The 16,793-nt window shown below is 38.1% G+C and overlaps 1 protein-coding gene across 10 annotated transcripts in view; it reads right to left on the reverse strand.

Moving 5' to 3' along the window:
- Positions 1-16,793, reverse strand: part of GOLIM4 (golgi integral membrane protein 4) — an 85,457-nt gene that overhangs the window by 19,223 nt on the left and 49,441 nt on the right. For 4 of the 10 annotated variants that reach the window (XM_045386659.3, XM_045386658.3, XM_074033735.1 and 1 more), the window contains exons 2-8: positions 14,049-14,123; positions 12,706-12,755; positions 10,821-10,874; positions 9,370-9,520; positions 7,385-7,467; positions 6,781-6,864; positions 2,821-2,979 (exon numbers count right to left, since the gene is read on the reverse strand). In XM_045386659.3, the coding sequence (XP_045242594.2) occupies positions 2,821-2,979; positions 6,781-6,864; positions 7,385-7,467; positions 9,370-9,520; positions 10,821-10,874; positions 12,706-12,755; positions 14,049-14,123 (656 nt within the window). The remainder of the gene's footprint in view (positions 1-2,820; positions 2,980-6,780; positions 6,865-7,384; positions 7,468-9,369; positions 9,521-10,820; positions 10,875-12,705; positions 12,756-14,048; positions 14,124-16,793) is intronic. The other 6 variants (XM_045386661.3, XM_045386660.3, XM_074033737.1 and 3 more) reach the window with 2 other exon arrangements.

The following is a 16,793-nucleotide window of genomic DNA, read 5'->3' on the forward strand; positions in this document are numbered from 1 at the left end:
ATAAGTTTCAGCGATCTCCATATGATCTGCACTACCTAGAAAGTGAGGAAGAAAGAGAATAAAGTATCAACAGAAACAAATGTCACTTTTTTTTTTCTCTCTTTAACCTTCAGGATCAGGGGAAAAAAAACCAAACCAAAACAAACAAACAAACAAAAAAACCTTCTTTGGTCAGATTGCTCTCCCAAAATTGAAACAAATGGTGAAACCCTATTCTTAAATTAGCAGAGATATAATTATCAAATGTGAGACACTAGACTGTATTAATAAACTGGAGAGAAAAGTCCTTTCTCAGACATTTGAGGACAACTGGAGTTGCACATTCTAGCGACATCCTCACATATCTGGCCAGTTTGACTTAATACTGTCCCAGCTTTACAGAAAAATATTTCTCTAAAGAGCTCTAAGTACTTTCAAACACTTGTCATTTATCTTCACAAGATCCTAGCAAGGAAGGTTACTGCAGATAACTTCTATCTCCATCTCAGAGTTGGAAAAACTGAAGCTCTGAGTCACTGGAAGATTAATCCAGTAAACTGGTAGTCTGACAAGAGCAGAGAATAGAACCAACTACCAGGCCAGTGATCTGGTCACGCTTTCTTTAGTCATTAACATAAGAGCCTGAGAAAGAACAAAAGTCCATGAGGATATTGAACCTGTCTGTTGAAGGAATACCCTGAACATCAATTTAATTATTACCATAACTTGGTGGAAAGTTTTCTCAGTCTTCTCTTTAATGTTAGAAACCACTTTGTGAGCCAAGGACATGAACAGACACTTTTCAAAAGAAGACACTGATATGGTTTGGCTGTGTCCCCACCCAAATCTCATCTTGAATTCCCACATGTTGTGGGAGGAACCCGGTTGGAGGTAACTCAGTCAATAGGGTCACGTCTTTCCCATGCTGCTCTCGCAATAGTGAATAAGTCTCACAAGATCTGACCATTTTAAAAAGAGGAGTTACCCTGCACAAGCTCACTCTCTCTGCCTGCTGCCATCCATGTAAGATGGGACTTGCTCCTCCTTGCTTTCCACCATGATTGTGAGGCTTCCCCAGTCACATGGAACTGTAAGTCCAATTAAACTTCTTTCTTTTTTAAATTACCCAGTCTCAGGTATGTCTTTATCAGCAGCATGAAAACGGACTAACACAAACATATATGTGGCCAATAATCATATGAAAAAAAAAAGTTCAACATCACTGATCATTAGAGAAATGCAAATCAAAACCACAATGAGATATTATCTCACACCAATCAGAAGAGCTATTATTAAAAAGTCAAAAATTACAGATTCTGGCAAGGTTATGAAGAAAAAGGAGTGCTAATACACTGTTGGTGGGAGTGTAAATTAGTTCAACCATCATGAAAGACAGTGTGGAGACTGCTCCAAGACCTAAAGATATAAATACCATTTGACTCAGCAATCCCATTACTGAGTATATGCCCAGAGGAATAGAAATCACTCTACTATAAAGACACATGCATGTGTATGTCCGTTGCAACACTATTCACAGCAGTAAAGACATGGAATCAACCTAAATGCCCATCAATTATAGACTTCAATAAAGAAAAATGTGATACATATACACCATGGAATACTATCAGAGGTTGGAGGGTCTATCAGAGGGTGGAGGGAGAGGAACAGGAATATAATTAATGGGTACTAGGCTAAATAGCTGGGTGATAAAATAATCTTTACAACAAACTCCCATGACAGTTTACCTACATAACAAACCTGCTCACGCACCCCTGAACTTAAAAAATTTAAAACAACCACTTTGTCAGAAAGATAACCATATTTGCCTATTTTTTATTACAGATGATTGAAAAAAAATTTTGTAGAAATTAATGATAATGGTAACTACTTCTGATGTCTCACTTATGAGATATTCTTAAGTAAGGCTTAATTTTTATAAAGAACAAGAATATAAAAAAGTGTAATACTTGACTAGCACTCATACTGGGGGAGTGTCAAACAGGTCATTTAATTCAAATTTTGACACGCTCTGTGTAGACCTAGCACTGCTCCAAGTTCAAATATATTACTAACTTTAATATTTGAGCGGGTTGACTATCACATAAAATCCTCATGATCATTTAACCTTCTCACCTTAACCCCCCTCAAAATCCCCAACCTTGAAAAACTCAGATACTACAGCTCCTTGAAGACAAATAAACCTACATGAATAAAGACAAAGACATTAAAGTCTTTCTCAGAAAATACTAGCAGTGGCCGGGCGCGGTGGCTCACACCTGTAATCCCAGCACTTTGGGAGGCCGAGGCAGGCGGATCACCTGAGGTCAGGAGTTCAAGACCAGCCTGGCCAACATGGCAAAACCCCATCTCTACTAAAAATACAAAAATTAGCCAGGTATGGTGGTGGGCGCCTGTAATCCCAGCTACTCAGGAGGCTGAGGCAGGGAGAACTGCTTGAACCTGGGAGGCACAAGTTGCAGTGAGCCAAGATTGCACCACTGCACTCCAGCCTAGGCGATGCAGCAAGACTCCATCTCGGGGTAAAAAAAAAAAAAGAAAAGAAAACACTAGCAGCAGTTCTCAAAGTGTGCTACTCAGACCAGCTGAATCAGTTAGAAATGCAAATCTTTAGGCCTCACTCCAAATTAACTAAATCAGAAACTCTGGGCCTGGGGCCCAGTAATCTGTGTTGTATCAAGCCCTACTGATGATTCTGGTATACACCAAAATTTGAGAACTACTGCTCTCTGAGAAAAGCTGGCAATATTAACAGCAGGTACCCTCTTGGCAGCTTGACAGAGAAAGTGACCTAACCATAGATTACCAGTTCATGCCTCTTACCTCCTGTACCTCTCGGGTTGGCTTCTCCCTTGCTGTGTTGTAACCTTGTGGAGAATGTGCCACCTGGGTCACATTTTGCTGTTCTGCTGGATCAGGTTTTCGAAGGCTTGGAATCCTATTCAGAGTATCTTTCAGTTGTTTATATTCTGCAACTTGAGTCTGCATATAAATTGCACAATTGGATACAAATTGCACAATTTGAGGAGGGACTCTATGAATGCCCATTCATAGATGGGCATTTGGGTACACTGTAAAACTAGACAAAAATATTGTACCTAAATACAAGTTAGAAAAACAGGCAGATTGTTTCCATGCATTAACTATTCTTACTTGGGCATGTTAATCATTTTTGAGCACATGCAAATTAGAAATAGAGCTGAAGGAAACAGAAAAAATGTCTAAGACAGATGTTAGTTTCCCATACTACACTGAAGTCAGAACTTTTGTAAATAACTTACTAATATAAATATCACTATTAAAAGTAAGACCGCCATGTGATGTTTTATCATATTAAAAAATCCATTAAAAACTCACACAATAATAAAAATACAAGTGCAGATACTTTTTACCAATATGATCTGAGTAAAATCTTTCAGCAGAAAGGAGTCACAGGTTTAAAATAAATTTTAAATACAACCACGCACATACACACACACACACACACACGTATAAATTACTCAGGCCACCATTTTCCCCCTTAGTTAATTCGTGCTCAGATAGAATCCCTTATTTGCCAGAATGTTTCCTACACTGTGCTCAGTGGTTTCTGGAAAACAGTGGCACAGCTGTGATACAGACTGGATTTTTATCCTCGATTCTGAATGATCTTTTCTTCTAAAGTGACAAAGGTACTAACATAGGTATAGGACTAGAATCTGCTCATACAGCTGCATCTGTGTGTATATGGGGTGGGATGTGTGGATATCTGTGTAATATTTTTAATATAAGGAGCTAGAAAATTAGAAAAAAATAAATTAATTAACAAAATCAAGAGACACTGTGTATACTTTGCTCATTTATACACCAATACTGTTATCCTGAAAACAAATATCATGTGTGTAAACAGACATATAAACACACGCAGAGAACACAGAAGTCTTTTTCTCAACAAGCTTCCCAGACAGGGCCACCTCCTCAGTGTGCGGGGCACAGCAGGTGAGTGGGGCCAGAACCCACCAGCATTCCTGCTGCCATGGCTATGCAGCATGGCACACTGCTCTTCCACCCTGACAGAGGTGCTTTTTTGCTTTTTTCTAATGTACACTAGGGTAATGAAGTCTGCTTGCTAAATAATTCCCAGGGCACTGCCTTTTAATAATTTTGTACAAAACTGCACCATATGACTAGCAATGGCTTTTATCTGAGAAATCTAAATATTTGCAAACCAACTTTCGTGGTAAAAAATAAATGACATCCACATAGCAATGCTTTTAATATTTTAAGATAAATATGGAGCAATACACAAAACTTAATTCTACTCCTTCTTTCTCCTAGATACATAATCTTTGAAGGCAGTAATTGTGTGTTGCACAATTAGGGACCATATTAAAAATGCAGGCTCCTGGTCCCCTACTCTTGAAATTATAATTCAACAGGTCTAGGGCAAAGCCCAGGTACCTGTGATGCAGGAAGTCTCAAAAAAAATACCACTTAAGAGTTGAGCGTGATTTCAAAGTCAGGATAACGTGAACTTCAGCCTCGGTTCTGGTCATTGATTTTGGGCCGCTACTTTACTCCCCTTTTCATCTCAGTTTATTTAGTTATAAAAGGGTACAATATTATATAACTCACAAGGTTGTGAGGATTAAATAAAATGCTCAACTACGTTTAAAAATCAAGGTGTCAAGGCAGAATCTCCTAAGATGATTTACATGAGAAATGCAGGTGCCTGAAACAGTATTTGTTTTTTTAAGGAGATTTGGGGTAAGTCTTAATACAGTGTTACAGACTGAATGTTTGTGTCCTCTCAAAATTCATATGTTAAAATCCAAAGCTCCAATGTGATGGATCGGGAGGCAGGGCCTTTGGGAGGTAATGAGGTCACAAGGGTGAAGCCCTCCAGAATGGGATTAGAGCCCTTGTAAAGGGATCCAGGAGAGTTTTCTTGGTCTACTTTCTGCCATGTGAAGATACAAGGAGAATTCAACAGTCTGCAACCTCGAAGAACAGGGCCCTCACCAGAGTCTGACCATGCTGGCACCCTGATCTAGGACTTCCAGCCTCCAGAACTGTGAGAAATACATTTCCATAGTTTACAAGCCACCCAGTCTAGGGTGTTTTGTTATAGCAGTCCCAAGTGACTAACACGTATGACTCTAATTAAGGACTGCACCTAGTTCTGACACCTTTTTTTAAGGCAGGACAAACCTTCAGCATTCTCCCAAAAACAGATATTTCAATAAAGAGAATATTATAACCATAGGTTAAGTTAAAAAGAAATTTTTTTTTTTTTTGAGATGGAGTCTTGCTCTGTCACCCAGGCTGGAGCACAGTGGTGCAATCTCGGCTCACTGCAGCCTCTGCCCCGCTGGGTTCCAGTGACTCTGTCTCAGCCTCCTGGGTAGCTGAGATTACAGGCGCACACCACCATGCCTGGCTAATTGTTGTATTTTTAGTAGAGACGGGGTTTCACCATGTTGGCCAGGCTGGTCTCAAACTCCTGACCTCAGGTGATCTGCCCGCCTCAGCCTCCCAAAGTGCTGGGATTACACGCATGAGCCACCGTGCCCGGCCAAATTTTTTTTTTCTATTATAAAACCCTGTCAGTAATATTGTCAGGGTGCTACTCCAGAATTTGGTTTTGGTCATCAAATAAATGATTTTACTTATCTTTTTATGGATTTTCAAATTGTTGCTCAGTCTAACATTTATGGCCATTACAGCACACAGAGCACTCAAATCAGTTTGTCACATTTATAGTAAGAACAGCCTATATAAAATAACACTTGACAAAATTTTTTATAAAAAAGATGTGAAATGAAATGATCCAGGATGTCAATTTCATTCATACACATGTAAAAAAATCACTACACAACTACAGGTTAGGAGGAGATACCTAATCAATGACTGTCTAGAAAAGGAATCTCACAAACACAGATGCTACAGCCTCTGAGATGGGTCAGGGACAGAAAATTTTACCTTTTAATAATTTTATAAAGAAAAGAAAACCAACATGGATTTCCTGATGAGCACAGATAGTTTACCTTTGCTCTTTTATCATAATTCCTCCAGTAGGAATAAAAGTGAAGATCTAGTTTATAGCAGCAACTAAACTAGCCATTCCTGTCTCCTTGCTTCTACTAGAAAGCCGCATAACACTTAGCATGAAATGGCTTTAATAAGCTCTCCAACACTTGTATTTGTTCCCCTGTTCATTCAGTAAATATATACTGAGGGCCTGCCTTGTGCCAGGGGCTGTTCTAGGTTTGAACAAATGGAGCTTATGACTCTTATTTTTCCTTCTCTGTTGACTCTTCTTCTTTTCTGTAATTTGACCAACAACACATAAGCCTCGTTCCAAAAGGAGGGTGTGCAGGCTAGAATGCTGGGAGCAAGGCAGACACAGAAGAAAAAGTCTGACAACAGTTTATTTCGGTAGCTAGCAGCATAAAATCCTACAGATACAACACCAAGAGTCAACACAGACCAGGTAGTTGCAAAAGACCATATATGTGAGATCATTTCTGTGATTTAAACAAGTATGAGACTACTGCATGTAGGGACTGGAGTGAAAAGAAATGATCATAAATGTACTGCACAACCAGTGCAAAAAATAATCAAAAGTTTATTTAATGTTTTATTAACTGAACTTTGAAAGCATGCATGGTTCTCAGGATTAGGATAGCTCTGTCCTAAGGAACTCACTGAAGATTGGCTTGTAAGAGACTACATGCATAAAGGAATTGAGAAATGTTAAGCAGACTTGTAAAAAGAACCCACAGAGGCTGCTACCCTTCTAACCTGTGCAGCAGCTAGTGCACTCTTGTGGTCTTCCAAAGTCACTACAAGTTGTTCATGCTCCGAGAGTAAATTCTTATGTTGTTGCTACACAAAAAAGAATTTTACATGTTGAGCTTTAACATTCTATGACAAATTCTTCTTTGGCTGATCGTGATATGGCTACCCAAACGTTACTTGCTTATTTATTTGTTGTTGTAGCAGCATGTGTTAAGTTTAAAAATCATTGTAGAGAGAACACCACACTTTATGTAGTATTCCAAAATCTAAAATGTGCTACCCAAATACCATAATCATTTATTTATAATTAAATCAAAACCAAATAAACAAACCTCTCATTATTAGTAAACTTTTATAAATAAAAAGCTTATTAAAATGTAACTATTTAGCATGATAATAATTTCAGTATTAATGAGAACATTTAGATTTTCAGAACATCTTTTAGCTTACAATGCTGAAGTGGTAAAAATATTAGGTACACTCTAGTTAATGCAAAGCCCACAACAACAATGTGGATTTTAAAGCAGGCCAATTAGGGAATGACTTTTAAAGTCATTCTACCAAGTACAGCAGACAAACACTAAATACTGAAACGTTGGGCTTTTACCTTGACATCTTGAAGCTGTGTATGTATGTCTTGGTGTGCTTTCCTTAGTTGTCTATTCTCTTCTCTCAAATTGTATACAGTTTCTATTTTAGAAAAAGAAGGATCACACATAAAGTCTTGAAACTTCCAGGATTCTGTTTCTATTATTTTCATATCTAAAGCCACCTATAACTTATTTTAGAATTTACTTTGAACTCAGACAACATAATATTCAAAATCAACAAAAATTGTATTGGGATGTAGCATGTTTTTAGCTGGACATCTCAATCCATTCTGGTTCAGTACTTTAAATGCTTTTAAGTAACTTTTGCATTATAGACAAAAGATAAGGAATTTTCGTTACCTAGGAATTAAATATGAGATGTTTATGTTAATAAGCAAACCCTTAGGAATAAAATGTAATGGGTAGGTGTATTCAGATTTGAATCTCTTCACAAATTAAAAACAAACCTTCAGCATTTCAGTCAAATTTTTTAAAGTAATTTAAAATTTTAAAGATACATAAAAATAATCAGAAAGCATAGACCCTTAACCCTTTGTAGTACTGCCTCAAGACTAACTCCTGCATGTCTTTTTGTTGTAACTTACTTCTTTTGAAATGCTTATAGAGAAACATTGCAAAAAACGTATAGAGTGGTCCTAAGGACCCAATACCCAGCTTCCCATCATGATGACATCTTATATAAATATAGTACATTACCAAAACCAGGAAACTGGGTCACTACAATGAACTAAACTACAAACATTATTTGGACTTGACCACTGTTTTTGCACGCACCATACGCCTCTGAAAACCAATTATCTCACTTTAAACTCATTTAGCACCCTTTTTTTTTTTTTTTTTTTGGACAGTCTCTCTCTGTCGCCCAGGTCAGAGTGCAGTGCAATGCCCCAGCAATGCATTTAATTTTAGTGCAATCTTGGCTCACTGAAAGAACCTCCATCTCCTGGGTTCAAGCGATTCTCCTGCCTTGGCCTCCCAAATAGCTGAGATTACAGGCATGCGCCACCATGCCCGGCTAATTTTTGTATTTTTAGTATAGACGGAGTTTTGTCATGTTGGCCAGGCTGGTCTTTAACTCCTGACCTCAAGTGATCTGCCCGCCTAAGTGCTAGGATTATAGGCGTGAGCCACCGTGCCCAGTAGAAAGTGGGGAAGATGACGTGTGTCTTGTGATTAATCTGGAGTTCACCTAAATATTTCATTGTAGAATGCACTGGTTTCTTTCTCCAGGACTCACATGCACTCAGAAAAGTGATATATTTTGTTCCATATTACTATGAAAATACCTGACACAGATGTTGATGGGTAGCAAATTTATGAGCAACGATTCTAGATGCTTTATGTAAATTATTTCTCACACCAGTTCCACAAGGTTGATATTTTTATGATTATCCCAGTTTTACAGGTAAGACAATGAAGCCCACAGTTGTCACACAACCTAACCCATGGTCACACAGCTAGTAAAGAAGCCAAGATTCACCTGTGCAGTCTGACTGTAGAACTTGAGCTTTTTTCAGTTACTATTGGCAATCAACAGCAAGTCTCTGCTCCCTTGGAGATTTTTAGAAATATATGGAGCAAGTTTTGATTGTGGCAGTAACTGAGAAACATTATAGCATTTAGTGGGTAAGGATCAGAGATGCTAAATGCTAAACATTATAGCATTTAGTGGGTAAGGATCAGAGTCTCACAACTCAGTTAAGAGAAAAATTGTCTTACTCAACAGGGCCACGTGCCCCACTGAGATACAACAGAATAATCTACGATATAACAGAATACACTACATAGTCTATTCTGTTTCCCTAAACAAACCCAAACAGATGAAGACACATGTGAAATGTTACAAAGAAAAAGTGGCTGGTAAAGGACCACAAGATAAATGTCTATCAATCACCACTCAAAACAACAGTCTACAGTTGCACTGAAACATTAATATCAGTACTTATGTAGAGATAAACTAGCTAATTAGATTTCCAAATACCTTTTAGCTTAGAAAGTTCTTGTTCTTTTTCTTGCTGCAGCTGCAAGTATTTTTGCTTATGGTCATTAAATGTTCTACTGAAGTCTTCCCCTTGTTTGCGATGTTCCTCTTCCAAGTCACTGTGCTGTTTCTTTAGCTCCTCGTGTTGGCTCTGCAAAGATGAAAACTTGAGTAGAAATATACATTCTCTGAAGTATATGAGAGTTTATTTCTTGACAGCACAGTAAACAAAAACAAATGAAAGCAAGAAAGCATGAACAAATGAAGAAATAGGCTTCGTTTTTCTCAAGTTGCTTTAATTTGTGCAGCTTCCCTCCATTTACCCTGGATTTCAAATGAACAGTTGGGATCACAGCCAAAGATAATTTTCCTCTTAATTTTTAAGAAGTTAGCATGAGAGATGGAAAAGGGAAAAATGTGGGAAAATTCCCAGGGACACAAATTACTGTGGAAACAAGGTAAGGCTAATGGCAAAATTATCCCTCCCTGGGTATTATGGATTTCCTCTTTTGATCTGATGTTTTCCCAGCAATGCCTTTAATTTTTCTTTTTTGGTATTTCAGCCTTTCTGGTAACTCAGTTTAAAAGAGAGAGAGTAAATGAGACTTTTCCCTTTGGAAATAGTAATCAACTGTTTAGAGAATTGACTTTTATTTACCTTATTTCTGATTATAATCCTACAATGTAATCATGATCCAGATAAACGCTATAGTCTCCAAGTGCTTAATGTGAAAGCACGCTTTGCTTTAATTCATTTACTGCTCTCTTGATAATAAGAAAAGATTCCGGTTTCAATAAAAAGTGCATGCCCTACCGATATTAGAGGGAAAGACAAGAGCAAACAGAAAGCGAGGTGGAGGCCTGGTGGGGTGGAGATGCTGGCATGATCTGCATGCTGCGAAGGGCATAACTGCACGCTGCCTGTCTCTTCCAGCTTGACAGAAACAATGATTCTCTTCCTGACACACAATAATGAGTTTTACTCAAGGACCAAGGAAGGAGAATCTTTAAATAATAAATTATGTTCCCGTGGTAAGTAAAAGGACATTTATTAAATATTAGTAACAAGAAGGAAGCATTTTAATAGTTCTACAGCCTCCAGTCTGTGTAAGATAAAAGAAAATGTCTAAGGAAAACCACTGTGAGAAAGTAAATGAACATAAAACCCTAATGGATAGAGAGAAGAAGAAAATTAAAAATGAGGTAACCAAGAGCCTGATTTATAAGAAAATATGTAATAATTTTAAAATGTTCTATGTAATCGAGTGATAAATATGATGAGCCATTACAACTATATATAATTTTTAGCCAAATATGATTTTAATATGCCACATTACGATACAAATCAACTTCTGGAAACTTTATCTTTAATCACTTTAAAGGCCAATAGTCAGTTCAAGTATTAGTTAATCCTTTCTTTTATTCATAAATAACAACTTTAGATTACTCACTTTCAACATCTGATGTTGGACATTCAGTGCACTGTATCTGCTATTGGAATCTTGCTGTAAATAAAAAAAAAGAAAGCACAAAGATAAATATGGCTCTCTTGTGTTAAACACAGCTTAAAGTACTTTAAAATATAACTTCATTTATTTCACTTGCCTACAGTAAAATGAATTCTACACTTGAACCAAGATGTCGCTGGAGCCATCGATTTAACAGAGAAATGAAGTTTTAACATTCCCCTTAGTTTGCTAGATTTTAGAATAAAAAAGCAGGATATGAAATCATAAAATGGTAGCTTGACAGAGCCCTTAGAGATGATTTCCTTCCACTTTCATATTCAGAAGAACTGGAGCCCAGACACACGAACTTGTCCTGCGACACAGAGTCACCGAGTCACTGCGCAGGGCTACTATATGTGCTGGGTGCTTGAGGTAAGAGGGAAGAAGAAATAAACCAATGAGGAGCGGGCCTCACAAGCTGAGCATGCCTTTAAGGGGGAAGAGAAAACGCACTGTCTTACCCTGAACTTCAGCGGGTAAGAAATTCTACATACATGATTTTACCCCAGTGAGGCTCTATTTTACAGAGTGAGAAACTGAGTAAAGATTAGGAACCCGCCAAGAGCAAACATTTCATTAAGTAGCAGACCCAGGATTGAAACTTGAGCCTAAGTCTCTGGCTTAACTACATGTCCTGAGCTGCAGGTTCCAGGAGTATATCTTTGTGTTCCTGAGGGACATCTTCACATATGGACCCGAGAGTCCCGGGTAGCCATAACCAGTCAGTATGCAAAAGACACCTGATTGTTCTCCCTCCCTATGCTATGTTGTTTATGTTTAGGTACCATATCCCTCACTTTACCCTGCCAGCACAAGTATACACTCATGCCATTTTTTCATATTTTTATAACTTCTAAAATGAACTGCATTTTTGCTACCTCACTTTACTGCTTTAATTTGTAAGGAAATTACAAGTGCACACAGTTTTGGTTAGTGCTTTTAAAAGCAAGTAAGAGTTGAAAGCTGATGGCCTCCTGGGCTACCAAAGGAAGTGACTCTTCTCAGTTTTTTTATTTTGAGATAGGGTCTGGCCTGTTGCCCAGGCTGGAGTACAGTGGTGGGATCGTAGCTCATTGAAGTTTTAAACTCCTAAGCTCAAGTGATCGTCTGCCTCAGCTCTCAAGTAGCTGGGAATAGAGGCATGTGTACCATCACGTCCAACTAATATTTTGTACTTTGAAGTCTTGCTATTTTGCACAGGCTGGTCTCAAACTCCTGATCTCAGGCAATCCCCCTGCCTCAGCCTCCCAAAGTTTCGGGATTACAGAAGTGAGCCAACTCGCTTGGCTTCTTCTTAGTTTTAATACCCCAAAATATCAATGTTTTTCAATTAATGCTTATATACTTTTCTCAGAGTAAGAAAAAGACTAGCTTTTACCCAGTTAATTTGGACTTTAAAATGTTTTTAAATGCCAATATCATTCATCCCTTCACCCATTCCACAAATGTTCTTAAATGCAAACTCTAGGCCAGGTCCTGTGTTGGATGCTACACATGTGAAGGCAAACTGAAATAAATCTTATATTTTATAAAAAAGAGAGACCGCAAACAAATAAATGAAATAATATTCTTTTTATAGTTGAACATTAAGGTTATTCCCAGTTTATCCCTATTATCAATAATGTGATAAGTAAAGGTAAGTTTTAAAACAATTTTTAAAGTCTTCCTCTTAGAATGTTTTGGCAGCCAAAAAATACAAATAAATAAAAAGTATGTCAGTCCGATAACCCCAAGGATCAACAAAGTAAGTTTGCACCTATATTTCTCTCTCTTTCAAGTTTTATGAAAACAAATTAAGGAAAACAACAAAAAAACCCCCAAAACTTACCCTTCCTTTATTTAATGTTTCTTGTGCTTCTAACTTATAAACAAGAAAATCTAGAAAATACAAGATGGAAAAAAACAGTGATAATTCACTATACAGATTCTAAACATCTAAAGAAATAAAGGCAAATTTTACTCAGGCTTGCAAAAGTGTTTTAGGTTTAAAACAATCTACTTGGTGATTTACATACTTTATTTGGCTCTCACTGGTTTAGAAAGAATTGCAAAAAACATACATCTTCCTCTTTACCTTACAGCTGTAAATCTTGCATCCTCAAAATCCAAATTATAGCCAATAGATTAAAAGTGCTTTTAAAATATCTCTGTGATAACTCTCCTTGAAATTTAGGAGGGAAAAAATGGAGCACATCTGAAGACAGAGGTGATTTATCGCTATCCACTAGATGGCACACTAAAATCATTCAGTTCCTGAAAACAGACATCGAGCCAGCCAAGCCATCTTTAATGCTTTGAAAACTTTATTATCCACTAGATGGCTCTATAAAATCACTCTGCATTTGAAGACAAGGAGAATCCAAACCTTATCAAAACATTTTAATGATGCTGAATTTCTATTCTTCACACAGGCTCAATCCAAGTAAAAGGTCCTAACCAATACTGCCCCTCCTCTGCTATCCTCTTCCTTCCCACCAAGGTAGGCAGACAGAATACTTCACTTAAATTTCAAGACGTATCATAAAACATGAATAAATAAATATCAGAATGCAGATAACTTCAAATCATCAGCTGTATAAGGCCTGTGTTTTATGGAAAAATTCCGATTAAAAACTGACAGCATTGCCTAGTGGCTGACCTAAATGTTAACTTTCAAACTGAATCAAGTGATGTGTCAATAAAAACTTTCACAAGGTAAAAAACAGGTGCATAACTTAAAATATAATGGACAATGGGATCAATTCATTACGGTATACATACATGCGTGTGTGTATAAAATTTGTCATATTCTGGACAATGCATGCTGTTAATTTCCCCCGCCCCCCGCCCCCTGGATATCTGTGGACAGAAGTTCCAGGTGTAAGTAATATACCTGTTTAATACTCAGATGAAAAATTATATGTTATTCCTGAAATAATAAGTATAACCAATATATGAGCTATCACATGGTGGCATAAACTCAATAGAATATTCTAAATCCAATCCTGTATAAGGATTATTGCACAATGCATAACATATTACTTGACATGTTTTTCTCTGTCCACCTATCTGACTTTGGGTTGATTTGAGAAATATCTTAGCCAAAAAAAAAAAAAAAAATAGTAAACCAAGTATACGATACGTCAAAGAAGAGTACTGGAAAAACAGAACACAAAGTATTTATTTACTTACCTTCTTTTGCTTTTTTATGTTCAAGTCTTTCCTTTTGCAAGGATTTCTCTAATCTTGATCTGTGTTCATAAACAACTGGAAAAAAAAGAGTTAAAGTTTTTGTCTTCAAAGAATTAGAAATTTAAAAGTAAAATTAACATCAATTTCTACAACAGGAAGAAAATGGTGTAGAGTCCTTACACAATTTAAATAAAACCATCTGTATTTTAAGTTCCCCTTTCCAGGTAAAGAACAGACATATTAATAGGCATAATTCTGGGCTGACTCCCATCCAGCCTGCCCTTTTCTAAAGCCAGTACTCTGAATGATGCTTCCTCCTTCTTTGCCTGCGCCCTTTCCTTCTAGGCCTCCTAAATGCAAGTGTCTTTTTGAGATTTTTTTTTCCTGTCTTCCTGGGCAACCCTGTTCAATCTCATGACTTTCAACCATCATCTGCACAGCAGTTACCCCTCCATCTATACTTCCACCTCTGGCTTCTGTCTCAGACCCTAGAAGGGTATTTTCTCCTAAATATTCCCTAAGGACTACAAAGTCAACATGATCTGCATCTGAATTAAGGCTGTCTGGATCCATAAGGAGACCTCAGCAGCATACCACTGGGATGAAACAGGAGCTGTATCTCCTTCCTCCTCCCATGTCAAGGAAAACAGACTAGAGAAGCACAGAAACAGAGAAGGGAGGGACCCTCCAAAGAATTTATAAAAGGGTCCACAAAAGAACCAGTCAGGTTCACCATCAGCCACAGCCAGAAGAACCCAGCGCAAACCAACGTTCAGTTCTGTAAGACGTTTCTGCCCTTTATCCTTCCTCCCCACCCAGTCTACTCTGAAGAATCCAGAGTTGCCTGGTGAGTAGGGATGAAGAGTAGACGTGTTCGGGAGAGAACTGGGGAGAAGAGGCCTACCACAACTCTCCTTCCCACTGCAGGCTCCACACCTACAGCAAGCAGGAGCTGGACAGGAGGGAGAAGCCTTACCTTTGAATGAACTGTCCTGGACTAGACCAGGCAGAACAATTAATGAACCAAGACTGTGTGTTTACGAATACAAGTTTTGAACTATTTTTTGCTTTTAATCTGAGAGAAGTTAGTGAAGCAAACAAGTTTGTCTAAGATTTCATCCAGGAACAGAAAACTCAGCTCCACAGAATGGTTTGAATAGTTACCGAAGGAGAGGAGAACGGAGTAAATTAAAATTCTGATCTACCCTTTGAATCCTGTTTGTTCAGCATTATGGTCAAATATGATCTCATTCTTGGCAAGCTAAGCCAAACGTGTTACTCCATTCTTTGGCCAGTTACAAGTTCCCCATGACTACATACAATGTAAGCATCAATCACTGGTTGACCATATACAATTCACAGAACAGCCCCAACACTACCGGCTGCTGCCAAAGTCATCAGGGTCCCAGAACACTCCCTTTCCCCATCCCTGCAACAACCCCTTGCTGCTTAAGGGATTGCCTCTCTTCTTGCCCTTTTTCCATTGCTATGGTGGCCAACAACCAACTACCACTGTCCTCCTTCCAGGCTGGCCATTATCTCCTGAGTTCTACACCTTCTCCCCATACTGTGTCTTTCCTTGTCATCCCATATAAAACTTCCATTCTCAGGACTCCATCTATTATCATCATAGGCCCTACCTCTATTCACACCTCTGCTGACATCTCCGGCTCTAACTCCTAGAATGCCTGTGACCACTCAAATTGGTATGGTGTGGTCCTCTGATGACATGCCTACCTCAATCTCAACTTTTCCCTCATCCATAGGCTGTCATTGCAATAATCCTTGCCTCATCCCCTTCCTCTACCAGATAATCCTTTTCCCCTGCATTATTATTATAAAGGAATTCAATATAACTCTGTATTTATGGCATCTCTACTATGTACCTGGACAGAAGTGTAAAACTGGGCTAAAAGCAGTTGTGTTCCAAAAAGTTTGGTTGCGAGTCCACTGCTAAGTAGTAGTATTTTTTCAAACATGTACATGTATGGAATATAAGCCCCTTGGACAATCATTAAAATCCTTTCAAAACTAAGAGGTTCCTTGGATTACAACTAATAGCCCTATGTTAAATTAAGTTTGGAATAAAAAAGGGAGAGCGTAAGATTAGCCCTATAGAACATCACGAAGCCAAGCCCTGGACTGTGCACTCACAGTCTTTGAGAATTTCCTTGAGGTGGGGGAGACATATAGAGAAAGAGCTAAATTACAATACTATCATGATAAAACAGAGGCAAGAATAGGATGCTTAGGAACACGTAAGCTCCCCAGCTGGAAGGAAAAACACTCCCTTTACCGCCAATCCACTGGCCAAAGTTCTCACAGTCTGGGTAGAAAGTTATAAGGGCACAAATATGCCAGTTAAAATATTGCACTAATGGACATATTATAGACTGAATTTCAGCAATCATGCAAAGTTTTCAAAGAAAGGAACAGGTGAACTCTCCAAGATCCTAAAGCAGCAAGTCCCCAGTATAGGCGGAAATAATTCTAACCTAGCAACACCTGTAATAATAATAAAACCCAGCAGCATAGTCAAGAAAAACAGACAAGGCAGACTGTTCATTACCCACCCCAGTCACCTCAGACTAAATGTTAAACATTATTGTAGAAGGTTAAAGATAGAGGGGAAAAAAGCTGAATTTGCAAATTACAATCTGGTGGAATTGTTGTTTACTCAATAAAATGCAGCAGCAATCAAGGTAAACTCACTTTTACAAACTTAATATTGTGTGGTACCAGATA

Source organism: Macaca fascicularis, chromosome 2, assembly GCF_037993035.2.
Source record: "Macaca fascicularis isolate 582-1 chromosome 2, T2T-MFA8v1.1".
Classification (NCBI taxonomy): Eukaryota; Metazoa; Chordata; class Mammalia; order Primates; family Cercopithecidae; genus Macaca; species Macaca fascicularis.